Source organism: Arachis duranensis, chromosome 1 (assembly GCF_000817695.3).
Source record: "Arachis duranensis cultivar V14167 chromosome 1, aradu.V14167.gnm2.J7QH, whole genome shotgun sequence".
In the NCBI taxonomy this organism is placed as follows: domain Eukaryota; kingdom Viridiplantae; phylum Streptophyta; class Magnoliopsida; order Fabales; family Fabaceae; genus Arachis; species Arachis duranensis.
Window position 1 is genome coordinate 1792120 of NC_029772.3, and position 26456 is coordinate 1818575.

The following is a 26456-nucleotide window of genomic DNA, read 5'->3' on the forward strand; positions in this document are numbered from 1 at the left end:
TTACTTTTTAATAAAATTTTTAAGGTGGATTCTATGGTGTAGAAAGGAAATTATTTTTACATATGTAGAAGGATAGGTGTCAATGCATTAGTAGTTTATGTTGATGACTCTTGGATGGGAAAGAATTAATTAGAGTACACAATTGTTGATTCATTGGACCCACAAAAAAAAGAGAGTGTGTGACATTATATCTGTGTCATAGAGACAACTTATTAGGTTTTTTTATTTTAATAAATTAAATAAATATTTTATTTATTAAAATAAATAATTTAAAAAATTATTACCATGTAGACGAGATATATGTATTTATAAATATAAAAATATATTTTATAAAAATAATAAAAATATTAATAATTTAAATTAGACCAAACTCTTAAAAATAGAATATTTCAATTAATATGAAAGGTAGACGATCTTAACCGTACTACTTCCATCCACCGGCGTTTTTTATTAGAATTTACACTAAATCAATTCAAATAATAATAAGGCGGGATTCGAATTCCCTTAAGCAAACTAGTGAGCTAACTACTAGACCAAGTTCATTAATTAGTTAGTTAAAACCGCCTATTTCTTCTACTATTTTGAAACTGCTCATCTTTTCTATTATTTGAAACTGCTTATCTTTCTTATTATTTGAAATATTCTATTTTTAAGAGTTTGATTTAATTTAAATTATTAATATTTTTTATTATTTTCAAAAATTATATTTTTATTTTTACAAATACACATATCTCGTTTACAGTAAGGACATATATGAAAATTAAAAAATACACATATCTCGATACGGATAAAATTATCTCGTTTATAGTATAAACAAGATAAGAGATGCTGATGTATTTTTCTAATAATTTTTAAAATTATTTATTTCGGAAAATAAAACATTTATTTAATTTATTAAAATAAAAAATTCCCACATATTATTTGATTTATTGTTAATAAATATGTGTATCACTAATCAAATTAGAATTAAGTCCATTAGATGAAAAAAACTTTAAAAAAATATTTTTTAATATTAACCAAAATATTTTTCATAGAATTTAAAAAAGAAAAAGATCTGGAGACTAACTTACTTTTACTCTTAAAATTATTATTATTAAAAACGAAAGAATGTATAATTTAAGTAATAGGTAATTACTATTCATTTACCGTGGTTAACAAATTTAATTTGTTTTTATAATTATATGTCCTAAATATATTACTAATTATTTTTATATTTTTAATATTTTACATGTTTTAATTTATAAATTGAATTGATAATTTACTATAATTAAAGGTATCCCATTTTTTTAGAAGAAAATATTTAACTTTGAACAAAAGACTAAATTAGAATGATATAAAATGTTTTAGACAAAAATAAAATATTTTTTCAATTGTAATTGAATGAATCGAAAACATTAAGAACATTAAGGACATTAAGGACAAAAGTATATTTTACCCTATTATTAAATATTTGAAAATAAATAACAATTTACAATTGAAAAAATATTGTTTTGGTCTATAATATTTGAACTAAGTTCTAATTTTATCCTTAATGAACTTAATTCTAATTTGATTAGTGATACACATATTTATTAACAATAAATCAAATAATATGTGAGAATTTTTTATTTTAATAAATTAAATAAATGTTTTATTTTCTGAAATAAATAATTTTAAAAATTATTAGAAAAATACATCAGCATCTCTTATCTTGTTTATACTATAAACGAGATAATTTTATCCGTATCGAGATATGTGTATTTTTTAATTTTCATATATGTCCTTACTGTAAACGAGATATGTGTATTTGTAAAAATAAAAATATAATTTTTGAAAATAATAAAAAATATTAATAATTTAAATTAGAACAAACTATATTTCTTTTTATATTTCTATATTTATTTTTATACTTATTTTTATTCAAAAAGAATAATATATATTAAAAAAAATAAAAAACGAAATCCAATTTTATTAATAATTAGATATATGTGTAAGACATAATTTATTAATTTATCTATTTCATTTTCATTAAATAATAAAATGTTTTTTCTTATAATACCTCAGGTGCTAATGAAACTATTTTAGTGAAATTTAACTGTCTCAATTCCCGGGCGATTGCGCCAAAAATTCGAGTTCCTTTTGGATTTCCCTCTTGATCAATGACAACCGCGGCATTATCATCATATTGTATTATCATGCCATTGCTACGTTTAAGTTCTTTACAAGTACGTACAATTACAGCTCTAATCACTTCTGATCTTTCTAAAGACATATTTGGTACCGCTTCCTTGATTACAGCAACAACAATGTCACCAATAGAAGCATATCGTCGATTACCTGCTCCTATGATTCGAATACACATCAATTGGCGGGCTCCGCTGTTATCGGCTACATTCAAATGGGTTTGAGGTTAAATCATATCATTCTTATTTTATCTGGTTTTTCAGTCCAAGGCTTGAAGTAAAAAAAAATATTCTCTATTTTCTCTTTTTTTTTGTGGATCCAATGAATTAAGAATTGTGTACTCTAATTAATTCTTCCCCATCCAAGAGCCATCAACATAAACTACTAATGCATTGACACCTATCCTTCTACACATACACATGTAGAAACAATTTCCTTTCTACACCATAGAATCCACCAATTTTTAAATTATCATTTATCTTCAACCTCAACACATCTCCTTTCTTCTTTCTCAAATTTCAAACTTCACAGCCCTCACCACCACTAGTAATTCCCCTGAATATCATTGTCTCTCCTCCCCTCTCAGTCCTTCCCTAACACCAACTCTCTCATTACCTGAGTTAAGAACTTCCTCATTCTCAACATGCACACATTCTCGTGGTTCCACAATAGATCTTTCAATTCACCTACCACGCAAACTATAAAGGAAATTCACAATATTATTTTATTATATATTAATTCTAGCATAAACCACAACACACAGTCCAACACATTTCAACATGCGATGCGAGTTTGGATTGGAGGGATCTAAATGTATACCATGACTTTGGTCTTTGAGCAGAAAGATCCGATGAAGTTGGGAGTGTCCTCCTCCTTGAAGGCAACGCCGGATCCCAGAGTGTGGATGTAATCGTACTCGAAGATGCACCCGATGGCGTAGGTGATCAGAATGAAACCCTTCTCGCAGCACACGTCGGCCAGGATGAGGGTGTCGACCACGTTTGTGTGGATGGTCTCCACCTCGTGAGACTCGCACCAATCTACGTTAGGCTTGCCGGTCACGCCAGTAGCATTGAAGACGTGGTTGGGGTTCACGGCGGCAATGTAGAAAAGGTTCTCAAGGCGGCCAGAGCCGTACACGAAGGGGATGCTTTGCCAATCCAGTCGGTCTGCTCGTAGATCAAGAACTTGAGTTGCTTGTCACCGGTGCAGTCGTTAGCTAGTAAGCCCATTGTATCGGTGCTGGTGAAGGACTGAGGGAGAGAAGAGACAATGGTAATCAGGGGAGCCATTGGTAGTGGTAAGGGTTAGAAAAATTTGAGATTTGGAAAAGAAGAGATAAAGTGGAGTTAAGATTGAAATAAAAGATGGTCATTTGAAAATTTTATTAAAATGTCAATAAAAAATTAGTGTTCGAATATTTTTGACACATGAGATCGATCTATTTTTCAGGGGTATATTGTTAATTTTTTTTGTTTGATGGGTATTTTGTTTAGTGTTTACAAAGTTTATGGATGCAAATAATTATTTTGTCCTTCTTTTTTAATCTTAATTTTTATATTCTTTTACCCTTTATTTTTATGTAAGTTACACTATTACTTTTAATGTTAATGTTAATTATTTATAATAAGTATAAATTTAATTATAATTCAATTCCTTTTTTTCTCTTTTTATACTCATCACTCATTCTTATATTTACTGTATAAATATTTACTTCATATATTTTTTTTATCTCTTCTTATATTATTTCATATCTCTTTATCCTTCTTCCTCTCCCTCTCCATTCTTATTAATTTTTTGCACAATTAGAATTTAGTTGATAACCATAGTTTTTATTTTATTTTATTTTATTTTATCAAAGTTATATAATTTCATTATTGAAAATTGGTCTAATTTATACTACATGCAGAAATTATAATAAAGAGAATAGAAAGTTCTAATTTTAATAAAATGACTTAAGCATAAAGAAACTAAAGAGGTAAAGGAAAAATTTAAGAGTCTCATTTTCTCTCACGCACACTTCTTATGGCCATCTCCATCGTAGTTCTTGAAGGGATGATTTTACCTTCAAATACCCATATCTTTCTTGTTAACTAGATTTGCCATAAAAAGTTTGTTGCTATTGCTCTTTTTTCATTCGAATTTTCTTCCATTCTCAATTCTTCTTCCAACTGAATCCACCACTTTTATGGTTCTCGAACTTGATTTAAACATTTTCAAGCTTCAGTCACATTTGGACACTCATAGAAACAATGAAAAATGCTCTCTTGTGACCGATTACATTTTGGGCACCAGGATTCCATGGATTGTATTTGGTCGTTCAACTTTTCTTTTACAGGGAGTCCTCCATTTCTAGAGCAACTTTTTATTTTCGGTTGACAATTAATTTTCTATATGCTCTTCCATAAGTCCTTTCTTTTGCATTGTTCTGGCAGGTATTCAGTTGGTGGGTGGTAGAAGTTAAAGGCTATTCTGTATCCTGAAGTATCATGAAGCTGCCCTCTTTCTCCAACATCCAGGTAACTCTATCCTGTCTCGTGAATTGAAGTATTGATTATTGCTGTAGCTATTTTTGAATTGAAATTGGACTGAATTAAATTCTGGTTCTATATTCTGTTTGAATGTTGTAATTGTGAAACCCATTCTAGATTAGCAGTCATTGCAGGGGTAGTAATATGAGTAATTAAAATATAATCCTTCACCCATACCATAGTTTTTATTTGTATTTTTTAAATTTGCCAAACGAATGTATTAGGTGATTGTGTAATTGTATTAATTATTTTTTCTATTTCTTTATGTAATTGTATTCAAGAGTTATATAGTATTTTTGTCGCCTATATATCACTTCTTCTTTCTTTCAACAATTTATATTTTTTTAATATCATTTAATTGTAATAATATTATTGAAAATACATGTTGTCATTATTCATGAAAAATAAAATTAAAAAATTAAATAATTTTTAATTATCAAAACATTAATAATATTTACTATATAAGTCAAAATTCACTTTTCACATTTTCTTTATTTATTCTCTAACATAATTTCATACTTCTTTCTACTCTTCCTCTTCATTCTTGCTAATTTTTTATACAACTGAAATTTGATTGATGATCATAGTTTTTTTTTAATTTGCTAAATATATATATTAGGTGATTGTTTGATTGTATTCATTAATTTTTTATTTCTTAGTGTAATTGTATTCATAAGTTATATAGTATCTTTGTCGCTTATATATCATTTCTTCTTTTTTTCAACGATTTGTTTTCTTTCATATCATTTAATTGTAATAATATTGATAAAAATACATATTGTCATTATTTATGAAAATAAAATTAAAAAATTAAATATTAATTTTAATTATCAAAACATTAATAATATCCATACTTGTATTTTATCTAATATTTTTATCATTGTACCGTAGTATTTAAATATAACTTAAGAAATGATCAAAAAAACCAAAAATAACTATTTAAAAATAAAAATAAAAAGTAATTATATGAAATCAAGTGAATAAATTTTAATCGAATGTTTTTGTTACCTATAGTCTAATTTATGTATAATTTTTTTATAATTATTTATTTTTAATTAACTTTTATTTTAAATTGTCATTTATCATCGACCGTTATAAAATATAAATTAATTTTGATATGATACTAAACAAAATTTTAAACTTCTTAATAAATTAAATTTAATTCATATTATTATTTTATTGAATTACAAAATAACAGTTAAATATAATTATTATCTGTATTATAACGGTATTTTTCTTTATATTTTTTTGTTAAATAATAATATTATCAAATCATATATAAATTGCTAGATTAAATAAATGTATTGTACACTATTTTTTATAAATTAATTTCTAAGTTTAATATTAATTTATATATGATCTAATATATCTCTAAGCAATATAGATAATATTTTAAATTTATAATATATAATATAATTAATTTAGCTCTTTGTGCAGGTCTTAATTTAGTTAGACAATAATTTGGTCAAATCTAACAAATTATCTAACAATTTTTTACTATCAATTTAAAAAAAATAATTATAAATAAATTTTTACCCTTTCGTAAAATGTAAAAAGTGGACGAACTCATATCCATGTACATCATCCTATTAACCTATTTTGGTGAACTACACTAACTAAAAAATAATTAAAAAATTAATTTCTAAATAATATATGTCAATTAGTGTTCACAAAAAGAATCCATTATTTCGACTTCTCGAATTATATACAATACATTTTCTTTGGTGTCATTTTAGTCCTTTTTATTTTTTTGGTAAAATATCTGTCGTTTTAGTCATGTGTATAATCATTAAGAAACTAAAAATTTATTACAACATCATTTACTAAAATACTCTTGTATAATAAGTAATTTCTAATATGTATTATTGGTTAGCAATTATTCTTAACATTATATAAAAGGTCAAAACAGCAAATACCTAAAAAATGTTATATTAAAATTAAATAAAAATTTAATTTTAATATACTGATAGTATAAAAATATTTTATATAATCATTTAAATTATTTATTTGTGGTCAATAAAAAAATAATTATTTTTGTTTATATGCTAATATATAATTAAATACACGTATAAATCCATTACAGAGAGTATATTAAAATTAAATTCATAAGTAAAGTATCATTTTTGTCCCCAACATTTAGGAAGTTATCCCTAATGTTTTAGTCGTCCTATTTAAGTCCCGGAAAATGCTATGTGTCCTTTAAAATTCAGCCTTTATTCAGCCTTTAAATTTAAATAATATTATTTAAATAAATTTTAGTTAAAAGATATTCCTAATTTGTAGCTAAATATGTTGGTAATTAAAATTAATTTAAATTTTAAATACTAGAATTTCTCTAACTTCCTACCTACTTCACAAAATAGTTATTTTATTAGTTTTTTTTATTTATTTGCACGTCCCCCTCCTCCTCTCGTGTATGTTCTTTTTTTCTTCTTTCTCACCGTTCTTGACAAAAATTTTCATAGAAGAGTATTATTTCTCTACAGGTAAATTTATTATTTCATATTTAACATTTTATTATTATTATTATTATTATTATTATTATTAGATGAGTCGTACTATTTTGTTCTTATTTCGAGTGACTTATATACTAACTTAAAACTCATTCATCATTATTATCAAATGAAATTTTAATAAGATTATATCAACATTTGAATTAAACAATAAATGATCAGTGTATGCATCAATATTCTTTTCTTCTTCTTTACTTTCTTTTTTCTTTCTTTATTTCTTTTATTTTTTTAATCTTTATCTCTAGAATGATTAAAAATGACCACCAACATAAAAATTTACGGTTTGCAACAATTTTTTTTATTATTAGTTGAATTTTTTATTGCTTATTTGAATATTAGCGCTTTTAAAACTATTAAAATCTATGTTCGTAAAAATTAATTTTTTTTCAATTGTAACACATCTAAAATTATTAAATTATACAAAAAATATTTTTGAAACACATCCAAAATTATAAATCTAAATTTAAATTTAAGCATTAAAAATAAAATTAATTTTTTATATCTTATCCGAAAAAAACTCATTTAATATTTCTCTTTTTTTAATAGTTAGATTTTTTCGTTACTTATTTTAATATTAATGCTTCCCTAACGTTTTAAAACTGACTCAATGTTTTCCTGCCGTTGAGAATCCGTTAACATAATTGACGGCGGGACAAAATTGAGACGATTTTGAAACGTTAGAGACTTAAATATGACGAAAACATTGGGGACAAAAATGATACATAGAAATAAATTTTAATTTTATCCTTCAATAATATCAATTTTTTACTATACATAGTATTCAATTATTTTTTAATCACATTTAAGTAAATTACACTTAATCATATTACTTTCATTTTAAATAAATTAATTTTTTTATAATTTTACTCTTAAAATTTGTAGTTATCATAAAATGTTTGTAGAATAATTAGTATATAAACTTGCAGAAAAGAAAAAAATACTATATATTCAATAAAATATAAATTATATTTTTTGTCTCTAATGTATCAAAATTCTTTAAAATTGTAAAAAAATATATTTATTTAAAATGGAAGTAATGTGATTAAGTATAATTTATTTAGGTGTAATTAAAAAATAATGGAATACTATGTACAGTAAAAAATTAATATTATTGAAAGATAAAATTAAATTAAAATTTATTTTTAGGTATCATTTTTGTTCCTAACGTTTTCGTCCTATTTAAGTCCCTAGCGTTTCAAAATCGCATCAATTTTGTCCCGCCGTCAGTTCTGTTAACGGATCCCTAGCAGCATGACAACATTGAGTCAATTTTGAATCGTTAGGGACTTAAATAGAACGATTGAAACGTTAAGAACAATTTTGGGACTTACTCCAAACGTTGAAAGTATCCCTACAACTAAGGACACTTATAAATATACAAGTTCATTTAAGACTAAGTCAAGGAACTAACTACAACTTCAATAGAATTTAACAGCTTCTTGAATTTTTTGATTTTTCAAGTTTGTAACTTGCTGTGATATATACACTTTGTATACTATACGTATTTCGTACACAAATTTTTATTGCACCAAAATTTATGTGTTGTGCATTAAAATTTATGTGCTTTAGTTTTTTGAATATTTATAAGAAAAGAAAAAAACGAGGACAATGATGATGATAAAGAAAAATGAGAAGAAAAAAAAGAAAGAAGAAATTACACAACAACATCAAGAAGAAGTCAGCAGCGACGACGACAACGACGTTAAAAAAGACAATAGTGACAGTAACAATGACGATGACGATAATGGCGACAACGACAATGACATTAAAAAAGAAGAAGCAACGGCGTGAATAGTTTTTATTTTTAACAGCTTGACTACTCAAAAGACTTGAACACCTAATATTTTTATAAAAATAATATAATAAATTAATCATTTTGAAATTTAATTCAAATATTATATATTCAATAAACTATGCAGAGAAATTTAGATTATGTATTAAATGAGTATATAATTATATTTATCGTACAATAATAAACCACAAAGTAGTTTACGTCTAATTTCCAAAGAATGCCCAAGTAAATTGCTTTTCGGGCATATAATTCCATTACTTCAATTCAAAAGTAATTAATTCTCAATTTTTTTTTCAATTTACCAACACTTATTTTAGAAAAGTCGTTTTAATTTGTATTGTTAAAAAGTTGTATAAAAAAATTGAGTGGTTATATTTATCCATGAAAAAGAAATACATACGAAATCTAGAATATAAAAAAAGTTTGCGCTTTTTTATTTTATTATAAGATGATGAATGAAGAATATCCAAAAGGATAATACATATGCTACAACTAATTTACAAACTAGCCCCTATCCTCAAGAATAAAGCCACAAGGTAGCATATAGAAACTCGAATGAAACCAAGAAACAAAAACTAATTGGTCTATCCTATGAGGAATAAATATTATGTTTATGGATCCTTAAAATCCTGGAAGAACTGTGAGGTCTGCTATTCCTCTTGGAAGCTCAGAAATTTCTTTTAGCATAGCTAGCCTGTTTTTTCTGATCTTATCATCATCCTGCATTGCAATAAAAAGATTAGAGACTTTTATACCTTTCCACAATGAATATAGATATGTTTTTCATTCTCATTCCACATTAAATATTTATAGGAGTTTATACAACTCAAGTTACAAGAAATATAGAAGGAAACTTTTTAAGTTCAATTATACAATTGTGCTAACCAAAGTTTTGCAAGATTAATTTTGATAGTGTAGTGTAAAACTATTATTATCGATAGTGTATTAAAATTAAATTTAGTTTGTTGTTAATGGTTCGATCGAGTTTTCATGCTGTATATGAACAACAATAGAGGCATTGTTGAACAACAAATATATGAAAAACAAAAGCCAATCCTCTAATTGAGCAGTAAGATCCTATGACTGGAACCGCGGTCAAGGTGATAATCATACACCCATTGGTTCTCTGGGTGACTATTTCATTGGTCCTGGTTTGGATTTACTGTTGCAGCATTTGGCCGAGAATGATCCCAATAGGCACGGAACTCCACCTGCGCAGAAGGAGGCCATCGAAGCATTGCCTACCGTGACAATTGACGAGAATATGCAATGTTCTATTTGCCTTGATGATCTTGAAGTTGGTTCTGAAGCCAAACAGATGCCCTGTAAACATATGTTTCATAGTGGATGTATCCTTCCTTGGTTGGAGCTCCATAGTTCTTGTCCGGTTTGCAGGTATCAGTTGCCCGCTGATGAATCTAAGCGCGAACCGGATGCATCCTTGAGGACTAGCAGTAATCAAAGGGAGGATGAAAATACTGGACATGACAATGTTGATGGGGATATTGAAGGAAGAAATGCAAGTGGGAGTAGAAGATTCTCCTTTCCATGGCCTTTCAATGGTTTATTTTCTTCACCAAACCCTTCAGCAGCATCTTCTTCTAGCAACAATCCAAATGGAGATAATGTTACTCGATCAGAAGAGAACTGATTAGCATTCAATCTCTAATGTACATATCTCTTGATACTAATCAGGAAACTTAAATGTTGAGAGATTAAGAAATGATGTCTCCTGACCTGAGTATGCTTTTGCCATATTTTTGCCCCCTTTTTTGGCTCCCTAGTATTGTCGTTGTTGTTGTATTACCCTTGTGTTTTACCACCCAACTTGATATATTTTGTATAATTTCTTATAGGGGGTGTTATTTTTTCCCCACATATTAATGCAAGATAAATATACTTATACATATATTTAGTGTTAAGAGTAGAATCTTTGGTGTTCCCTTTCTTCATACTCAATACCCATTTGGTGTTTAAGGAAATAGAATTTTATTATTTGCATAATTTACAGTAGAGTAGTTTGAATTTGTTTTTACCAGTCAACATCACAGAGTATCTGAATCTGAATCTTAACTCAGAGCAACTAAGTTGGTGTGTGAATTAAAATAAAAAGAAATTAAATATGATTTTTACTAAATATGTGTGTTTGAACTTTGAAGAGTTACCTACTTTAGATATCCCTAGTTTAACGGCCAACGTGACAGGTCATTACTCCTATAGGATATTTTATTGGCGGTTGTTCTGCTGTAGAAGAATCAAAATCTTCTATTTTTGTAGAACATATGTGGTGACGTGTGGAAATAACAAGTGTGTTTTTTTTCAAATGGATTGGGCAGTTTTTAGTTTTAATTATTCTCCACGTACAAGTCATTTTTTTATATAAGTCTATACAAGTCATTTATATTCATGTGTGTACGTTTTTCCTATTCTTCTTCTTTTTCATTATTTTTCTCTTTCGTTATTGTGGTCACTAAACACCACCTTCTTTTCCTCTTCCTCCTTTTTCATTGGAATTTCTTCCCCTCCTTCCTTTTCCTCATTCTCCTCCATAATCAGTTATCTTGTTGAATATAATGAATAATTCAAGTTCAAATTGTCAATTGAACCAGTACGAAATTGATTATTATTTTGAATCCAATCAAGTGGCAGATGTGTAGTTTATCATTAGTAGTTTATGATTCTGTAGGTGAATAATGTTTTATCGTTGATGATTTGAATTGAATGTAATGTAAAAGTTCTGCATTAAAGAAATTATTTTTCTGTATTGCAGCAAATTTGGGTATAACACGAATATATTATTTGGGTGTAAAACGAAAATATTTGAGTGTATTATTTAAGAATTTTCGGTGTATGTGTACTAATAAGTTTTACATAATTCAAAACTCTTCTTCTCCTTTCTCGTTGTCTTCTGCTTCTTCTTCTTCTTCTTCTTTTTCATCATCATCATCATTTTTTTATTCATCTTTTTTTATCTTCTCAAGTTTCCTCTTGTCTTACTTTTTTAACAAGAATAAAAACAAAAAAAATCAAACAAAGAAGAAGAAGAAACACATAATGCTACAAAATTATTTGGAAGAAGATGACTTTACATTCATTCAACAAAAAGAAAGAAAGAAATAAGGAAAAAAGAAGAAGACAAAGATGCAGCATTAGAGGAAACATTTTTCTGTATTTGCAGTAAATTTGGATGTAACACGAAGATATTTAGGTGTAATACGAATATATTCGAGTGTATTATTTAAGAATTTTTGGTGTATATGTGTTGATAAGTTCTGCATAATTCAAAACTCTTCCTCTTTTCCCTCCTCATCTTTTGTTGCTGCTTCTTCTTTTCATCATCATCACTATCTTCTTCTTCTTTTTTCTTATTCATCTTTTTCTTTTTATTTGACCTTCTCAAGTTTCTTCTTGTTTTACTCTTTTAACAAGAATAAAAATAAAAAAATCAAACAAAGAAGAAGAAGAAACACATAATGCTGCAAAATTACTTGAAAAAGGATGAATTTACATTCATTTAACTAAGTGTTTGTTTGGGTTCCATTATTTTGATAAAAAAATCTTTTTTAAATGAAAAAGATCTTTTTTATTTTTTAGTGTGTTTGACAAATTTTTAGTAGTAAAAGTAAAAATAATAAAAAAATATCTTTTTTGAAAAACTACAATTTACATCTTTTTTTAAAAGATCTTTTTTTCTTAATAAAAAAGATGTTTTGTAATAATTGATAAACAAAAATATCCTTACTAAAATTTTAAAAAGGCATCTTTTATCTCCTTTTTCATTGATGAATGTACTACATTAATATTCAAATCATACAATATTTTGAGATAAAATCTTTAATGATTTGATAAAAAATATAATCATATATAGAAAGAGAAAGAGGGGAAAAAATATTGTAACAACAACAGTAATAAAAAAAAGACGACGAAGATGAAACACGCGAAGAAAAAGGATGAGAAACGCAAAGAAAAAGGAGGAGAAGAAGGAAGAGGAAGAGGAAGAGGAGGAGGAGGAACGCGGGATGCAAAGAGAAACAACGTGATTTTACGCGCACGTTATGTAAGTGACTTGTATAACTTATATGCCAAAAAGATTTATATGTGTAGTAGTACTCTTTTAGTTTTAGGCATTACATCACAAATTTATATACACTATACACTCATATATCCAATATTTTTAAGAGTTCTTATTCGCTACTTGACATTGTCAAAACTTAAAACCCGAATACACTCTATTAAAAAGTATGCTAATGTGTAATCTTAATTAGGTCTCATCTACGAAATAATAAGTGTTCAATGAAGCATATTTTATGCATCGTTATAGTAATTGCACATGAGATACAGCCCATTGTACACATTATTAAAATTTTTCATTGTCTCTCTAGCGAAGTTCCAATTTTGCTGGATAACTAACTAGGGGTGAAGCCAACTCCTGCCAACTAGTTGAAAAAAAGGTCTATTACAAAAAAAAATTTCTACTAACTTAATTTTTTAAATTTTAAAATTAGAAATAAAAGGAGGTTGACTTATAGTTAGCTTATATCTCCTAGACTTTGTTTTTTCAATTATTAATTTTACATAAAAATAACTACATATAAATTTTTATCTTTAATTACACGCATTAATTAAATCCATTTGTAGTGGCAACTGAAATGAAAAACCTGCAATAAGAATATGTCATATCTGTAGTCACTATAACTATAAGGAATTAAGGATGCAAAAAAAAAACCTCACTACACACTTGTTATTTTCACAAGAGGTTACATGAGATCTTTTTCATTTAGCGATTAGAGTGGTGGGAACCCCCTTTGGGTGTCTTGGCGACCATGTCATCCGCGTATACCTCCATGTTTCGTCTTATTTGTTGTTGGAAGACCTTGTCCATCAACTGTTGATATGTGACACCTGTATTCTTAAGGTCAAACGGCATTACTTTATAATAAAAGTTTTTGAATTCAGTGATAAAAGTTGTTTTGTCCTGATCGGTGGGATGCATTTGGATTTGGTTAAATCTAGAATATGCATTTATGAAGCTCAAGCTATTAAAATCGGATGCATTATCCACAAGTTTATCTATGCAAGGTAATAGATATGCATCTTTAGGACATGCTTTGTTGAGATTAGTAAAGTCGACGCACATGCACCATTTACCTAAGCTTTTCCTTACTATTACCACATTTGAGAGCCAAGTGGTGAATCTAATCTCCTTGATGAATCCTGCTGCCAATAACTTTTTTGTTTCTTCCATAGATGCTGCCCATTTTTTCGTACCCATATTGCATTTTTTCTGCGTTATAGGTCGAACTTCAGGGTCAATGCCTGGCATGTCTACTGGTATCCAAACGAAGAGGTCCAGATTATCTTGTAGTAAGGAAATTAGTCGCAACTGATCACCTGTAGAGAGAGCATTTTGAATGTATGTATAACATTTTGGATAATTAATTAGAGGTACCTTTTGTAGGTCATTCATTGGTAACGGTATCTCATAAAGGTCGGTACGGGGTCCAGTTCCAAAAGTGATGGTGCGTGATCTGTGTGGTATACAACCTGAACATGTTCTGTGTAAGTAGTTTTGTTTGGGCTTTGCTTGAGGCTTGCATTACATCATTGTCTAACCTTTTTATGATCGGCATATACTATAGCAATTATATCATCCTATACATGAAACTTAATATACAAATGCACAGTAGAGACTATAGCACCAAAAGAGTTCAGGGATGGTTTACCGAGAATTATTTTATATTACAATCAAATATTGAATATCTATTGTCTTTGATTCGAGTTGCTCACCCAGCATTGTTTTTAGCCACACATACCCAAGGATAAGTACTTTTTCTCTTGAAAACCCTATCAGGTCACTAGATGAGGGCTACATGGCTTTATCACTTACCTTCATTTTCTAAAAAGTAGAATAAAATAATACGTCAACACTGCTACCTGGGTCAAATAAAACTTTTCTTACCAATAGATCGCCTGCCTTTATTGAGATGACCACCAGATCATCTAAGTTTGATTTGGACGAATGAAGATTGGATTGTGTGAAAGTTATGGTAGCTATATCACAGCTTATCATGTTCGTTCTTTTTGTTCCTTCTACTGCTAACATTGCTCGGTAGGTTTGTTTTCTTGTCGAGCTTGTGTTGCCACCACCTGCAAAATCTCCAGATATACAATTTATGACACCTCAGAGTTGTGATGGTTGATGGTAAGTCGTCCATTTGCCTTTGTCTTTGGTTGCGTTTGATTGGTTGTTCATCTTGTGTGATGGTTAGAGCACTCCGTCTTCTTTTCGGATGCGGCCATCTACGTATTTGTCAAGAAGCCCTTGGCGAGCTAGCATTTCAAGTAAGTCTTTCGCAATCACACATTCGTCAGTGGCGTGTCCGAACTTCTGGTGGAAAGCACAATGTTTTGATTTGTCCACATACTTCTAATCTTGATATGTCCCCGCCTTGTTCGGAGGTTTGATGAGCTTAGTGTGGAGAATCTCCTATATGATGTCTTCCCTTTTGGTGTTGAATTGTGTGTACGTGTCAAACTTGGGGGTCAGCTTGAATAGTTTTCTACTGTCTCGGCCGTCTGGGTTTTATGATGTCTCTCATCTTCTCAGTGAAGTTGTTGTTGTTTTTCTACCTTCCAAGCTTTGCGAAATTTCTCTAATTCAATCTGACTTGCGATTTTTTCTCGAAATTTGGTTAGGATCTTTGGTTTTGCTACTGCTATGGTTTCTTGGAATTTTCCAGGACGTAGGCTGCTTTTTAGTGCATGTAAATGAACGTCTAGGTTGAGGTTAGGTATCTTCATGGCTGCTTTGGCAAACCTAATCATGTAGTCTTTCAGGCTTTCATGCTGACCTTGTTTGATGGAATTGAGGTACTCTTAGCCATGCACGTATATTTTAGAGGCAACAAAATGGTTTGTGAAGGCTTCGAAAAATTCCTCAAAACTCGGAATATAACCTGTAGACAAACTAAAAAACTAAAGTAAAGCAGCTCCATCTAAAAAAGTAGTTAAAGATCGACATAGTATAAGATCAGAAGCACCATTTAGAACATCATGGATTGATATTTAGTGATGTGAATATGTGGGTCACCGAACCCTTCATATCGATTCAATGTAGTGGGTAAGGTAAAGCCTTTTGGCATTTGCAATTTCATCATGTCTTCAGAGAAGGGGTTGGATATCGTCAACTTCGCTTTCAACGGTGTTGCTTCCTCGGGCCAACTAGTTTGAAGGGGCTGATATCCCGAGTTTAAGCAGTTGGCATTTTTGTGGTTTTCTCTGTTATTTTTCCCGTTTTGGTGCTAAGCCAGGAGTTTGGCCATTCTTTAGACCTCGACTTGAAGTTCCTCTTTCTTAGCTATCAGCTCAGTGGGTGACATCTGAGGTATGCCGTTATCAGTCATCTCAACTGTACCTGCAAATAGGAGAAGTAGAAGTAATAATGGTGGGCTTAGATAACTTTCGGTGCCAAATGTTCCGTTCGTGAAGATGCAACTGAGTTATAGCTCATCCTCCACTGTCGCTAACAGATTCCCTTGAGCTATACGTCAATCTGAAAGAACACAGCAAGCTAGAACACTTATAAAAGGTATTTTAATGTTCAAGTCAGTATATCAGAATACTAAAAAAGAAAAAATTAAAAGGTTATAGGGATAGTGGCCGAACTATATCGTCCATATCAATAGGTAGGTATTCCAATAGAGTGAACAACTCACAATTCTAAGTAGACAATATATCCACATACTCTTCGTATCATTTACCAAATTTTTTTCTTAATTGCAATTTCTAAGATTTGAACCCTAGACTTTAGAAGTGAAAAGGAGAAAATATGTCATCTGAACTAAGGCTCATTGACAGATTTTATCCTTCTATAGCAGGGCAATCGCCTTTAGCCTTTTTTTTCTTTGAACATTTAACAAAACAAATGACGTCCCGAAAGATGAAATCACTTCGGGTGCCTTCTCAACTTGAAAGCCCAAACCATAGGGGGAAAAAAAAAGAAGAAGAAAAATACCAAGCAAAGCGGTACATAGGACAGAAGTCACAAATCGGTCTTTTCAATGTGATTCGTTCTACAAAAAAGAAAAGAAAAAGAGAACTCAGTTGAAGTTGATGCATTGAAACTTAACCTGAACAGAATTTGAATCGGAGTAGAAATTAAGCTCAACTGAATCCCAATGGTGTTGAACAGCTTGATAGCGGTGTCAGTGGCACACGTGTCACCAATTCGGTCGTTTCGCTCTCTTCCTTTGGACCTTCCTCTGTTTCTCTCCTCCCCCTCTCGATTATTACTATTATTACGACGAAGACGAAGATGATTAATTTCTAATTCTTCTTCCGAGATTGCAATACGCTACTTGTAAGTTAAGCAGGTTCATTTTGCTGTTATTTATTGCTGGAAATTAAAACAATTTTGACTAAAATCTTTGACCTAGGGCACTATTTTGACCTACCGAAACCTAGAACGAGCATTCAATTCTTATATTCTGTTCTGGTTTTCGATTAATGCTATTTTTGATATATTATTTCTCGGGCTTACGCTGTTTGATGATTGTTTCAATTTAGGCATGATCGTTGTGAAGCGACGTAGCGGCTTACTCTTGTTTGTAGGAGATTGTGGATCACTCTTATGGTTTCATATTCAATCTTCTTTCGCAGGAACTACTCATCTGGTACCAACATTTTCCTTCGTTCTTTTCTTCTCTCTCTCTCTCTCTAACGAAGTGTTACCACGTATATAAAAGTAGTTTTTAATTGGATGTCTGTGTAGAAGGGATTTTAATATTACATAGAAATTAGTAATTACACTCAATTTTTATATGCAAGTCCCTCAAATACAAGAGATCCGCAACCCTCCCAAATGAGAATTATATTCTAAATGTGTATTGTATATGTATTTATGTATGTATTGTATGAAGTATTTTAGCAGCATCTCCTAAAATTTTCTTATTCTCCCCCAAATTCATTCCCCTCTGCTTGTTGATGCATGGAAAAGTTTTTATTAATTGTTCTTGTCATGCTAGATCAATACGAGAGATCACAACATCATGATTTATTGATTTCTATCTGGGTTGCATATAAGAGGCATGCGTTTGTTGGAATTATCTTTATTTTCTTAAGAATTCTCTATTCGGGAAAACAAATCTGAAGATTAGCTTTCCCAACAATGAGTATAACTATAACAGGTGTCTGGATTTCTAATAGCATTCTTGGGAATATAGTGTATTTTTTCACAATTACCCATATGCCAAAACAATGGGAGCTGATGGTGGTCTGGTGGGACTGTGGGAGGCAGTCAGGCAGGCAAAGATTTATAGTACAAGGGTAATTCAGTCATTTACATAGAAAAAAAGGATTATCTTTCTCCTGGCAATCCAACTTTCCTTTGGGTCACGGTGAAAATACAAATACACAAATTTCATTTTTAGAAATGCATCTTATCTGGGAATGTATGTTTAGACTACTTACCAGATAAAGCAACCTTACATTCCTAAGGTAAAATTTATGAGAATGTGAGGACATTTCACTACAAGATACTTCCTCCGATAACTGCATATCACAAACTAAATTAACTATATTGCCAAGCTTCTTGCTGATCTATATACCAAAACGTAGGAATTTGCATGACAAAAATTTAATGTTTTAGAACTATGGCAACAGTATATATGCATAGTGTATAATTTAAACAACATGTATTTTGAATGGCATGATGGGTTGCAGAAACTCACTTGAGTCCTGAAAGCCAGAATTCAAATTTTATTATATGCCTCCTAGTTACTGCAAACTTTCATTTTAAAGTAGCATGAAGTTTGTAAGTTTCTTACACATTCAACCAGATTGCATCAAATTTTTTCCAATGATTTGTTTTGTCTTGTATGGACTTGTTGCAAGGAAAACTTATGAGAACCACATTGACTTAAGAAGAATATAACATTTAATGAATGATGATAATCTATACATAGATAGGTGACGCATCTATTGAATAGTTGGCAAATATGAAATTATTTTCTGTTCTAGTGTTTTCGGTTGCGATAGGGAAATTTAATCATTTTCCCTTCAAAGAAGAACTTTTCTTATCTATGTGCAAATTATTAATTGTAGCACTTTTTCAAGAAAAAAGTTCTCCTCTTTTGGAAAAATGATGAGCTTGTCTATTGCAAACGATAGCAATTGGTGAAGAAACGATTTCATGTTTTGTGAACTATTAGAATCTATATATAGACTGGCGATACATGCATCTTACAAATGTAAAATTAGTTTTCTTTTAAAACTCTTCTATTGTAATAGTCAAGGTTAATAATTTTTCTATAGAGAACTTTCTAACTAAAATATCTGTCCAAATTTGAAATGGAGCATTTCTAGGGTAAAGTTCTCATTTGAGAAAATGATTAACTTGACTATGATAAACAATGACAATTGGCTAATAAAGAACACAAATGTTTTTGAATATGAGAATATGTATATAGATAAATGACAGATAAATTGAATATTTGGTAGATATGAAAATATTTTTCATTCAATTAAGTTCATTGCAATAGTGAATCTTGGTAAATTTTTGTTTTTTTTTTTTGTGAATAAATGTTTTCACAATGTCTATGGCCAAATTGTTAGTTGTAGAACTTCTTCTGGAAAAATGATTAACTTGGTTACCGCAATTGATGGCAATTGGCAAACAAACAATTTCGATTTCATGAACAATGAGAATTTATATATAGAGGAGGTGATGCATGTATTGAATCATTTACAAATGTGAAATTATTTTTCTTTCAACTGTGTTATATTGCAATAGTCAAGGTTAATCTTTTTCAGTAGAGAGAAAACCGTTTAGCAAAAAAATATTGTTGTAACCTCTGTCCAAATTCTTTACGATAGCATCTCTTTAGGAAAAAGTTCTCCAATTTTGTGAAAAGATTGGCTTGGATGTTGCATAGGATGACAATTGGCTATTAGAGAACCTCCCATTTTGTTAATTGTGAGATCTATATATGGATAAGTGACAGAGACATTGAATAGTTAGTAAATATAAAACTATTCTTCATTCAACTACCTTCGATAGCAATAGTGAAACTTAACTATTTTTGCTTATGAAAAGAAATTTTTGTTATAGAAATACTTTCGTAATATCTATGTCATGATTTGGCCATTGCAAATGACGGTAGCTGATAAAGAATATCACATTTGCTAAATTATGAGAATCTATATGTAGATATGTGATGAACATATTTAATAGTTGAAAAACATGAAATTATTTTTCGTTCAAGTGTCTTTGATTGAGATAGTAAAGTTTAATCATTTTTCTGTTAGAGAAAATTTTTTTCTTGAACAAATGCTTTTCTAAGAATAATGCCATGTTTTTAATTGCAACACTTGTTTAAGTAAATATTTTTCTCTTTTACAAAAGTGATTAGTTTCGCTATCGCAAATGAAGACAATTGACAAAAAAATATCACATTTTGTGAAATATGAGAATCTATATATAGATAAGTAACTTATGTATCTAATATTTATCAAATATGAAATTATTTTTGTTCAAGCGTCTCTGATTGCGATAGTAAAATATAATCATTTACGCTTTAGAGGAAAATTTTTGTTGAAGAAATGTAGTATTAATGTCGCCGTTTTTAATTGCAACATTTCTTCAAGAAAAAAGTTTTACACTTTCGGAGAAGTGATTAGATTGGCTATTGCAAACGAAGGCAATTCTAAAGATCATATTCGGTGAACTATGAGAATTTATATATAGATAGGTGACCTATATATTCAATCGATGAAAATATGAAATTATTTTTCGTTCAGATGTCTTTGAGAAAGATATTAGAGGTTACTCATTTTTCCTTTAAAGAAAAAATTTTTCTTGACCAAATGTTTTTCTAATAATAATGTCTACGTTTTTAATTACAACAGTTCAAGAAATTTTTTTTTTCTCTTTTAGCAAAGTGATTAGCTTAACTAACACAAACGAAAATAACTTATAAAGAATATCACATTCTGTGAGATATGAGAATCTATATATAGATAGGTGACTTATATATTTTATTATTCGTTAAATATGAAGTTATTTTCCTTCAAAGTGTCTTTGACTTAGACAAAATCTTTTTGTTGAAGAAATGATTTTGTAGTATTACTAATCACGTTGCGCCACTTCTCCAAGGAAAAAATTCCATCTTTCGATAAAAAGTTTGGAAATTGCAAACAAAGTCAATTACAAAGAATATGAACTATGAGAATCTATATATAAATAGATGTCCTATATATTCAACAATTGGTATATTATTTTTCGTTCAAGTGTCTTCGATTGCGATAGTAAAACTTAATCACTTTACTTTAGGGGAAAACTCTTTCATGAAAAAATGATTTTTTAATATTAACGTCTACATTTTTAATTGCAATACTTCTTTAAGAAAAAGTTTTCTCTTTTGGAAAAGTGATTAGCTTGGCTATCGCAAACAAAGGCAATTGACAAAAAATATCACATTTGGTGAACTATGAGAATCTATATACAAATAGGTGACCTATATACTCAATAGTTGACAAATATTAAATTATTTTTTGTTCAAGTGTCTTTGATTGTGATAATAAGCTTAATCAGTTTTCTTTAGAGGAATTTTTTTTTTTGAAAAAATGCTTTCGTAATTAACATCCACGTTTTTAATTGCAATGTTTTTTCAAGAAAAAGTTTTTTCCTTTTGGAAAACTAATTAGCTTGACTATCGCAAACAAAGCCAATTAACAAAATATATCAAATTTGGGAATGAGAATTTTTATACAAATAGGTGACCTATATATTAAATAGTTGGCAAATATGAAAATATTTTTCGTTCAATTGTCTTCGAATGCGATAGTAAAGCTTAATCAATTTTATTTTGAGGAAAATTTTTTCCTCAAAAAATGCTTTCGTTGTATTAATGTCCCATGTTTTTATTTGCAAAACTTCCTCAAGGAAAAATTTTCCTCTTTTGAAAAAGAGATTAGCTTGGCTATCCCAAACAAAGACAATTAACAAAGTGTATTACATTTGGTGAACTATGATAATTTATATACCAATAGCGTGTCTTATATATTCAATAATTGGCAAATATAAAATTATTTTTCGACAAAGTATCTTGGATTGTGATAGTAAAGCTTAACCACTTTCCCTTGAGGAAATACTTTCGTCATATTAATGTCCACGTTTTCAATTGCAACACTTCTCAAAGGAAAAAAAAAATTCCTCTTTTGAAAAAGTGATTAGCTTGGCTATCGCAAACAGAGGCAATTCACAAAAAATATCACATTTGGTGAACTATGAGAATCTATATACAAATAGGTGACACATATATATCCAACAGTTGGCAAATATGAAATTATTTTTCATACAAGTGTTGTAACATCCTACCACACAAAGTCTTATGCTATAATCGTAAATTAGAGATGGTGAGATGCTACGACGTCTAAAAGCAAAAAACATACATATATAGTAAAGATAATTTATCTAGGAGCCTTGCAAGAAAAGATAGGTAAAAATGAGAATTGCGTTGCGCTCGAAAAATGATCAAGGTAAAAACGTAAATTACAAGAAACAAAGGAGATATATATACATATATGCTGAGTTTGAAAAACTAACAATATTTTAACATGATGATTAAACATTACTAATGGGTTAAAAGCCAATTGTATGTGTAATTTATTTTGTTTAGTGTGCAGGAAATAATTTAATCATACTAGGCCCAAAAGACATGAATACAAGCCCAAGAATGATTTAGGTAAACAAAGTATTAATACCATCACTTTTGATCCAAAGATTAAGTGGTTGAAATACAAAGAAAGAAGGGAAGAAAGCAAATTGGTCCAAGAACATAAATAAGCCTAAATGGTGGTCCATATTCAAACCCATTAACTTGGTGTTAACTAGAGAAATTGAATCCCATTTCATTTGAAAAACTCGATGCTACCAAAACCAAACTCTCTCTTCTTTCTCTTTCAACTCCACAGGATTTCTAAAGCAAAACAAGAAAAAGGAAAAGCTCTGTGTTAGGGCAAAATTAAGAAATCAAAAGTGGATTACCAATCGAATCAAAGAATAAGGAAGTCGAAGAGGCTAGGGTCAAAAGCAAGCATCACTTCTGAAACATTACCAGAGATGTATTTCTAGATTTGTATTTTATTGAAACTCGATGAAAAAATTCTTTCTTTGCAAGCATAAAAATAAAAAGCTGAAAATACTAAAGATCATGGAGCTCTGCTGTAAATCAACGCTCAATAATCTGACTTACAAGCAAAGCAAGAATACACGATTCATATTCAACAAGCAAGATGAGAAATGTTGAAAGAAAAGATAATAGGTATAGTTGTATGTTTGATTCGGTCACTGATTCTACCATATCTCTCTTCTGTCATGCAGCTGTAATTTTGATTTTTGGGAAAAAATATCAAACAAGTGCTAAAGCAAGTTTCAAGTCTTGGAAGCTTCACTCCTCTATTAAAGGGGAAAACGACCAAGGATTGGAGTAAGGAGTGAGAGCACAACGTTTGAATTCTCGTAGCTCACTGAGCTGTTCATTCTTCTTGTTCATGGTTCTCATTAAATATCTCATTTTCTCAATCTAGTATTTCTTTGTTTTCAATGGTAAAAGGCATAACAGTGAGATTTTTAAGAAAAAGTTATTGAGTGGAAAAAGGCAAGAGAGTTAGACTTGGAAAAAAAGCCATGTGTTTATTTCAGAAAATTTTTGTAAGTTTTTGTTTAGTTGTCATGATCCTAAGAGAATTTCTTTACAAGTTGGGTTAGCACTTTGCTATTGAAAGCTATGGTGAGTTTCTAGTCAAGTATGGTTTGAGTTAGAAACTGGACTTGTCCTAGCTAGGATTGATTAGAATCTTAGGGAGAATTAGTGAATGTAATTCTGTTGAAAGATAGTGAAATTTTATCATTGTTGTGATAGAGATTGGATGTAGGCTATATTACACTGAGTAGCCGAATCAGGATATATGACCATGTTACTTCTTCTTCTTTTCTCTATTTCTGGTTCTGTACTTTAGCTCCTACCACGTCAAGAGACAAAACCAAAGTGTCTCTTGTTTGTTACTTGAAATATCTTAGCAGAATTCTAGTTTGAAAGCAAAAGTCAAAAGAGGCCAAGATTCAACCCCCTTCTCTTAGCCACCAATATATCCATCATATAAATATATATAGAGGATGCCAAAAGGAAATAGATATCAAGCAATGTTTTGAAAGTTGGACCAGACTAACCGATTTGACCAGATTAATTGGGAACCGATCATGTGGTCGGTCCGGTTGACTCTAGAGCTGCAAAAACTAGTTTAAAAATTAACAGAATCGACAGTTAACAGGTGAACCGGCAGAATCGGACAAATTTTCTAAAGGTTCGGTTTTGTCATACCCCTCAGAAATGGCGTCGTTTTGACGTCAGAAAAAAGAAAGAGAAACGGCGTCGTTTTGAAATTTTTATTCTTTCCTCTCTTCAAAAACGTTGAAATGTGAAACCCAAATTTAGGGCTGGCAATGGGTAGAGTAGTGTAGGGTTTGGACTCTACCCTAACCCTACCCGCGAGTTGAAAACTTTTTTAAAATTCTACCCTACCCTACCCACGGGTTTAAAATTTCTCAACCCTAACCCTACCCGCACCCTAAAGTTCTAAATCCTACCATACCCGACCATACTCGCAGAAAAATAAAAAATTCAAGCAAATATAAAATTCAACCATTTCAAATTTCATACATATTAATAAAATAAAAAATAAAAAATTAAATTCAAACTAAAATTAAAAATAATAAAATCTTAAAGAAATCTAACATAAAATTACAAATAATATGATCATCAACTAGTTTAGCAGTTATTTCAATTTTTTATAAGAAAAAGATTGTGAGTTCAACACTCACTTTCTTCACTATATACATTTTTACATATATATTATATAATATATTAGGGGTGCGGGTAGGGTATACTCCGAAACCGTACCCTTCCCGAACAGGTCGGTCCAAATTGGATACCCGCGAGTAGGGTATAGATTTCCAGCCCTACCCAAATCCCCTTTCTCTTTCTTTCATCTCTCACTCAAAAAACTCAAATCTGTCCCCTAATCCCCTCACTCCCTCTCCTCTTGGAAGTTCCAACAGCCACCCGCCCATCACCCACTAGCCACCATCCGAAACCCATCACTTACCCTTCTCCTTGCGGTGTTGCCATCGTCGTTGGTGGAAAACTCTGCTCGACCATCTTCTCGACGTTCTTCCTCTGCTGGCTGTCGCACGAAGGGTTGCGTCGAGCTCCTGGCATTGTCGTTGCGAAGGATTGCTGGGTCCGTCGGACGTTGTCTGTCCGAGCTCACTTCCTTGTTCGACCTCTCTCTTTGGCTCTCTCTATTTGAGCTCACTTTCCTTCTCTGACGCTATCACTTTCGATTCCATCGTCACCTTCACTTCTTTTTTTCCTGGCTTCCGGCACTTCAATTTATTTTTACTTGTTTTGATTTTTTTAATAATACTAATTATGTGATTCTGAGTTGTTGGGTTTACTATTTTAAGTTGTTGAGCTAGTATAATACTGATTCTTTGATTCTGAGTTGTTGGGATTAATATTCTAAATTGTTGTCTGAGTTAATTTGGTTAATAGTTAATTTTGTTAGTTTGTAATTTTCTAATTTGAAAGATGCAGTCACAAAATGATTTTCTGAGTTAAATTCGTTTTATACAATAAAAATATATGTTGTTAATGTTGGTTTTTTAATAGATTATTATGTGTTTGTTATTTTTTTTGTTTTGATTTTACTTGGAGATAAATTTTGATGTTTGAAGTTGTTATGAATTATTTATTATGTGAAATTGTAAAAATTTAAATTTTATTAGTCTAAAATTGTTAAATTTAAATATTTAAAATTATATATTAAATTTTTAATATTTTTTAATATTTAATTAAATCAATTAATTTAAATCTCGGTTGAACTATTGAACTAGTAAATTAGTGAATCAATTATTTTTTGAGAAAGTATAAATAGTCAATGAAATATCTGTATAATATGTACAATAATATACTAATGATTATTTTAGATAATATGAGTGTATTATGTTTAAAAAATTAATAATATTTTATCTTAAATATTTATTTTTTAACTCATATTAGACCAAATAAATAACCCATACGAGCCGTTGTGGTGAGAGAGAGTGCGTATTCATTTCAAAGAAGAAGAAGAAGAAGGAGAAGAAGGAATGGGAATATTCGAACCTTTTAGAGCCATTGGATGCATAACAAGCGGTGTCCCTGTTTCAGTTCAGAGACTCGGGACCGAAACTTTCGTCACTGTCAGCGTTGGAAAGGCCTTTCAGATTTTCAACGTAATTTCGTTTTCTTATATTCTTTTGTTTCATTGAATTGTTTGAATATCAGTCTAATTTTCTTTTAATTTCTAATTTTCTCTCTGCAGTGTGCGAAGCTCAATTTGGTTCTAGTTGGTAATAAC

The 26456-nt window shown here is 29.9% G+C and overlaps 3 protein-coding genes and 1 long non-coding RNA gene across 4 annotated transcripts in view; 3 read left to right on the forward strand and 1 right to left on the reverse strand.

The window, feature by feature from the left end:
* Positions 1–2029: 2029 nt before the first annotated feature.
* On the reverse strand, positions 2030–2341 carry LOC127745681 (50S ribosomal protein L14, chloroplastic). The gene has a single exon (XM_052258905.1). It carries the CDS (start codon positions 2339–2341, stop codon positions 2030–2032), a length of 312 nt encoding a protein of 103 aa, XP_052114865.1.
* Positions 2342–3435: 1094 nt separating this feature from the next.
* LOC107487277 (E3 ubiquitin-protein ligase SIRP1) lies at positions 3436–10908 on the forward strand. Its single transcript, XM_052258909.1, has 2 exons — positions 3436–3469; positions 10070–10908. Exons 1-2 carry the CDS (start codon positions 3436–3438, stop codon positions 10648–10650), a joined length of 615 nt encoding a protein of 204 aa, XP_052114869.1. The 3' UTR covers positions 10651–10908.
* Positions 10909–17219: 6311 nt separating this feature from the next.
* LOC107479184 (uncharacterized) lies at positions 17220–17930 on the forward strand. Its single transcript, XR_001590088.3, has 2 exons — positions 17220–17358; positions 17565–17930. It is a non-coding gene; the product is annotated as an uncharacterized LOC107479184 (long non-coding RNA).
* Positions 17931–26143: 8213 nt separating this feature from the next.
* Positions 26144–26456, forward strand: part of LOC107479230 (U3 small nucleolar RNA-associated protein 21 homolog) — a 6652-nt gene continuing 6339 nt past the window's right edge. Inside the window, exons 1-2 of the mRNA XM_016099408.3 lie at positions 26144–26331; positions 26421–26448. Of these exons, the coding sequence (XP_015954894.1) occupies positions 26206–26331; positions 26421–26448 (154 nt within the window). The 5' untranslated portion in view covers positions 26144–26205. The remainder of the gene's footprint in view (positions 26332–26420; positions 26449–26456) is intronic.

Coding starts and splice junctions, on each gene's coding strand:
- LOC127745681 (XM_052258905.1), bottom strand. CDS start 2,341: ATGTGTATTCGAATCATAGGAGCAGGTAATCGACGATATGCTTCTATT.
- LOC107487277 (XM_052258909.1), top strand. CDS start 3,436: ATGGTAATCAGGGGAGCCATTGGTAGTGGTAAGG. Junction 3,470..10,069: donor AGCCATTGGTAGTGGTAAGG/GTTAGAAAAATT, acceptor CTAATTGAGCAG/TAAGATCCTATGACTGGAAC.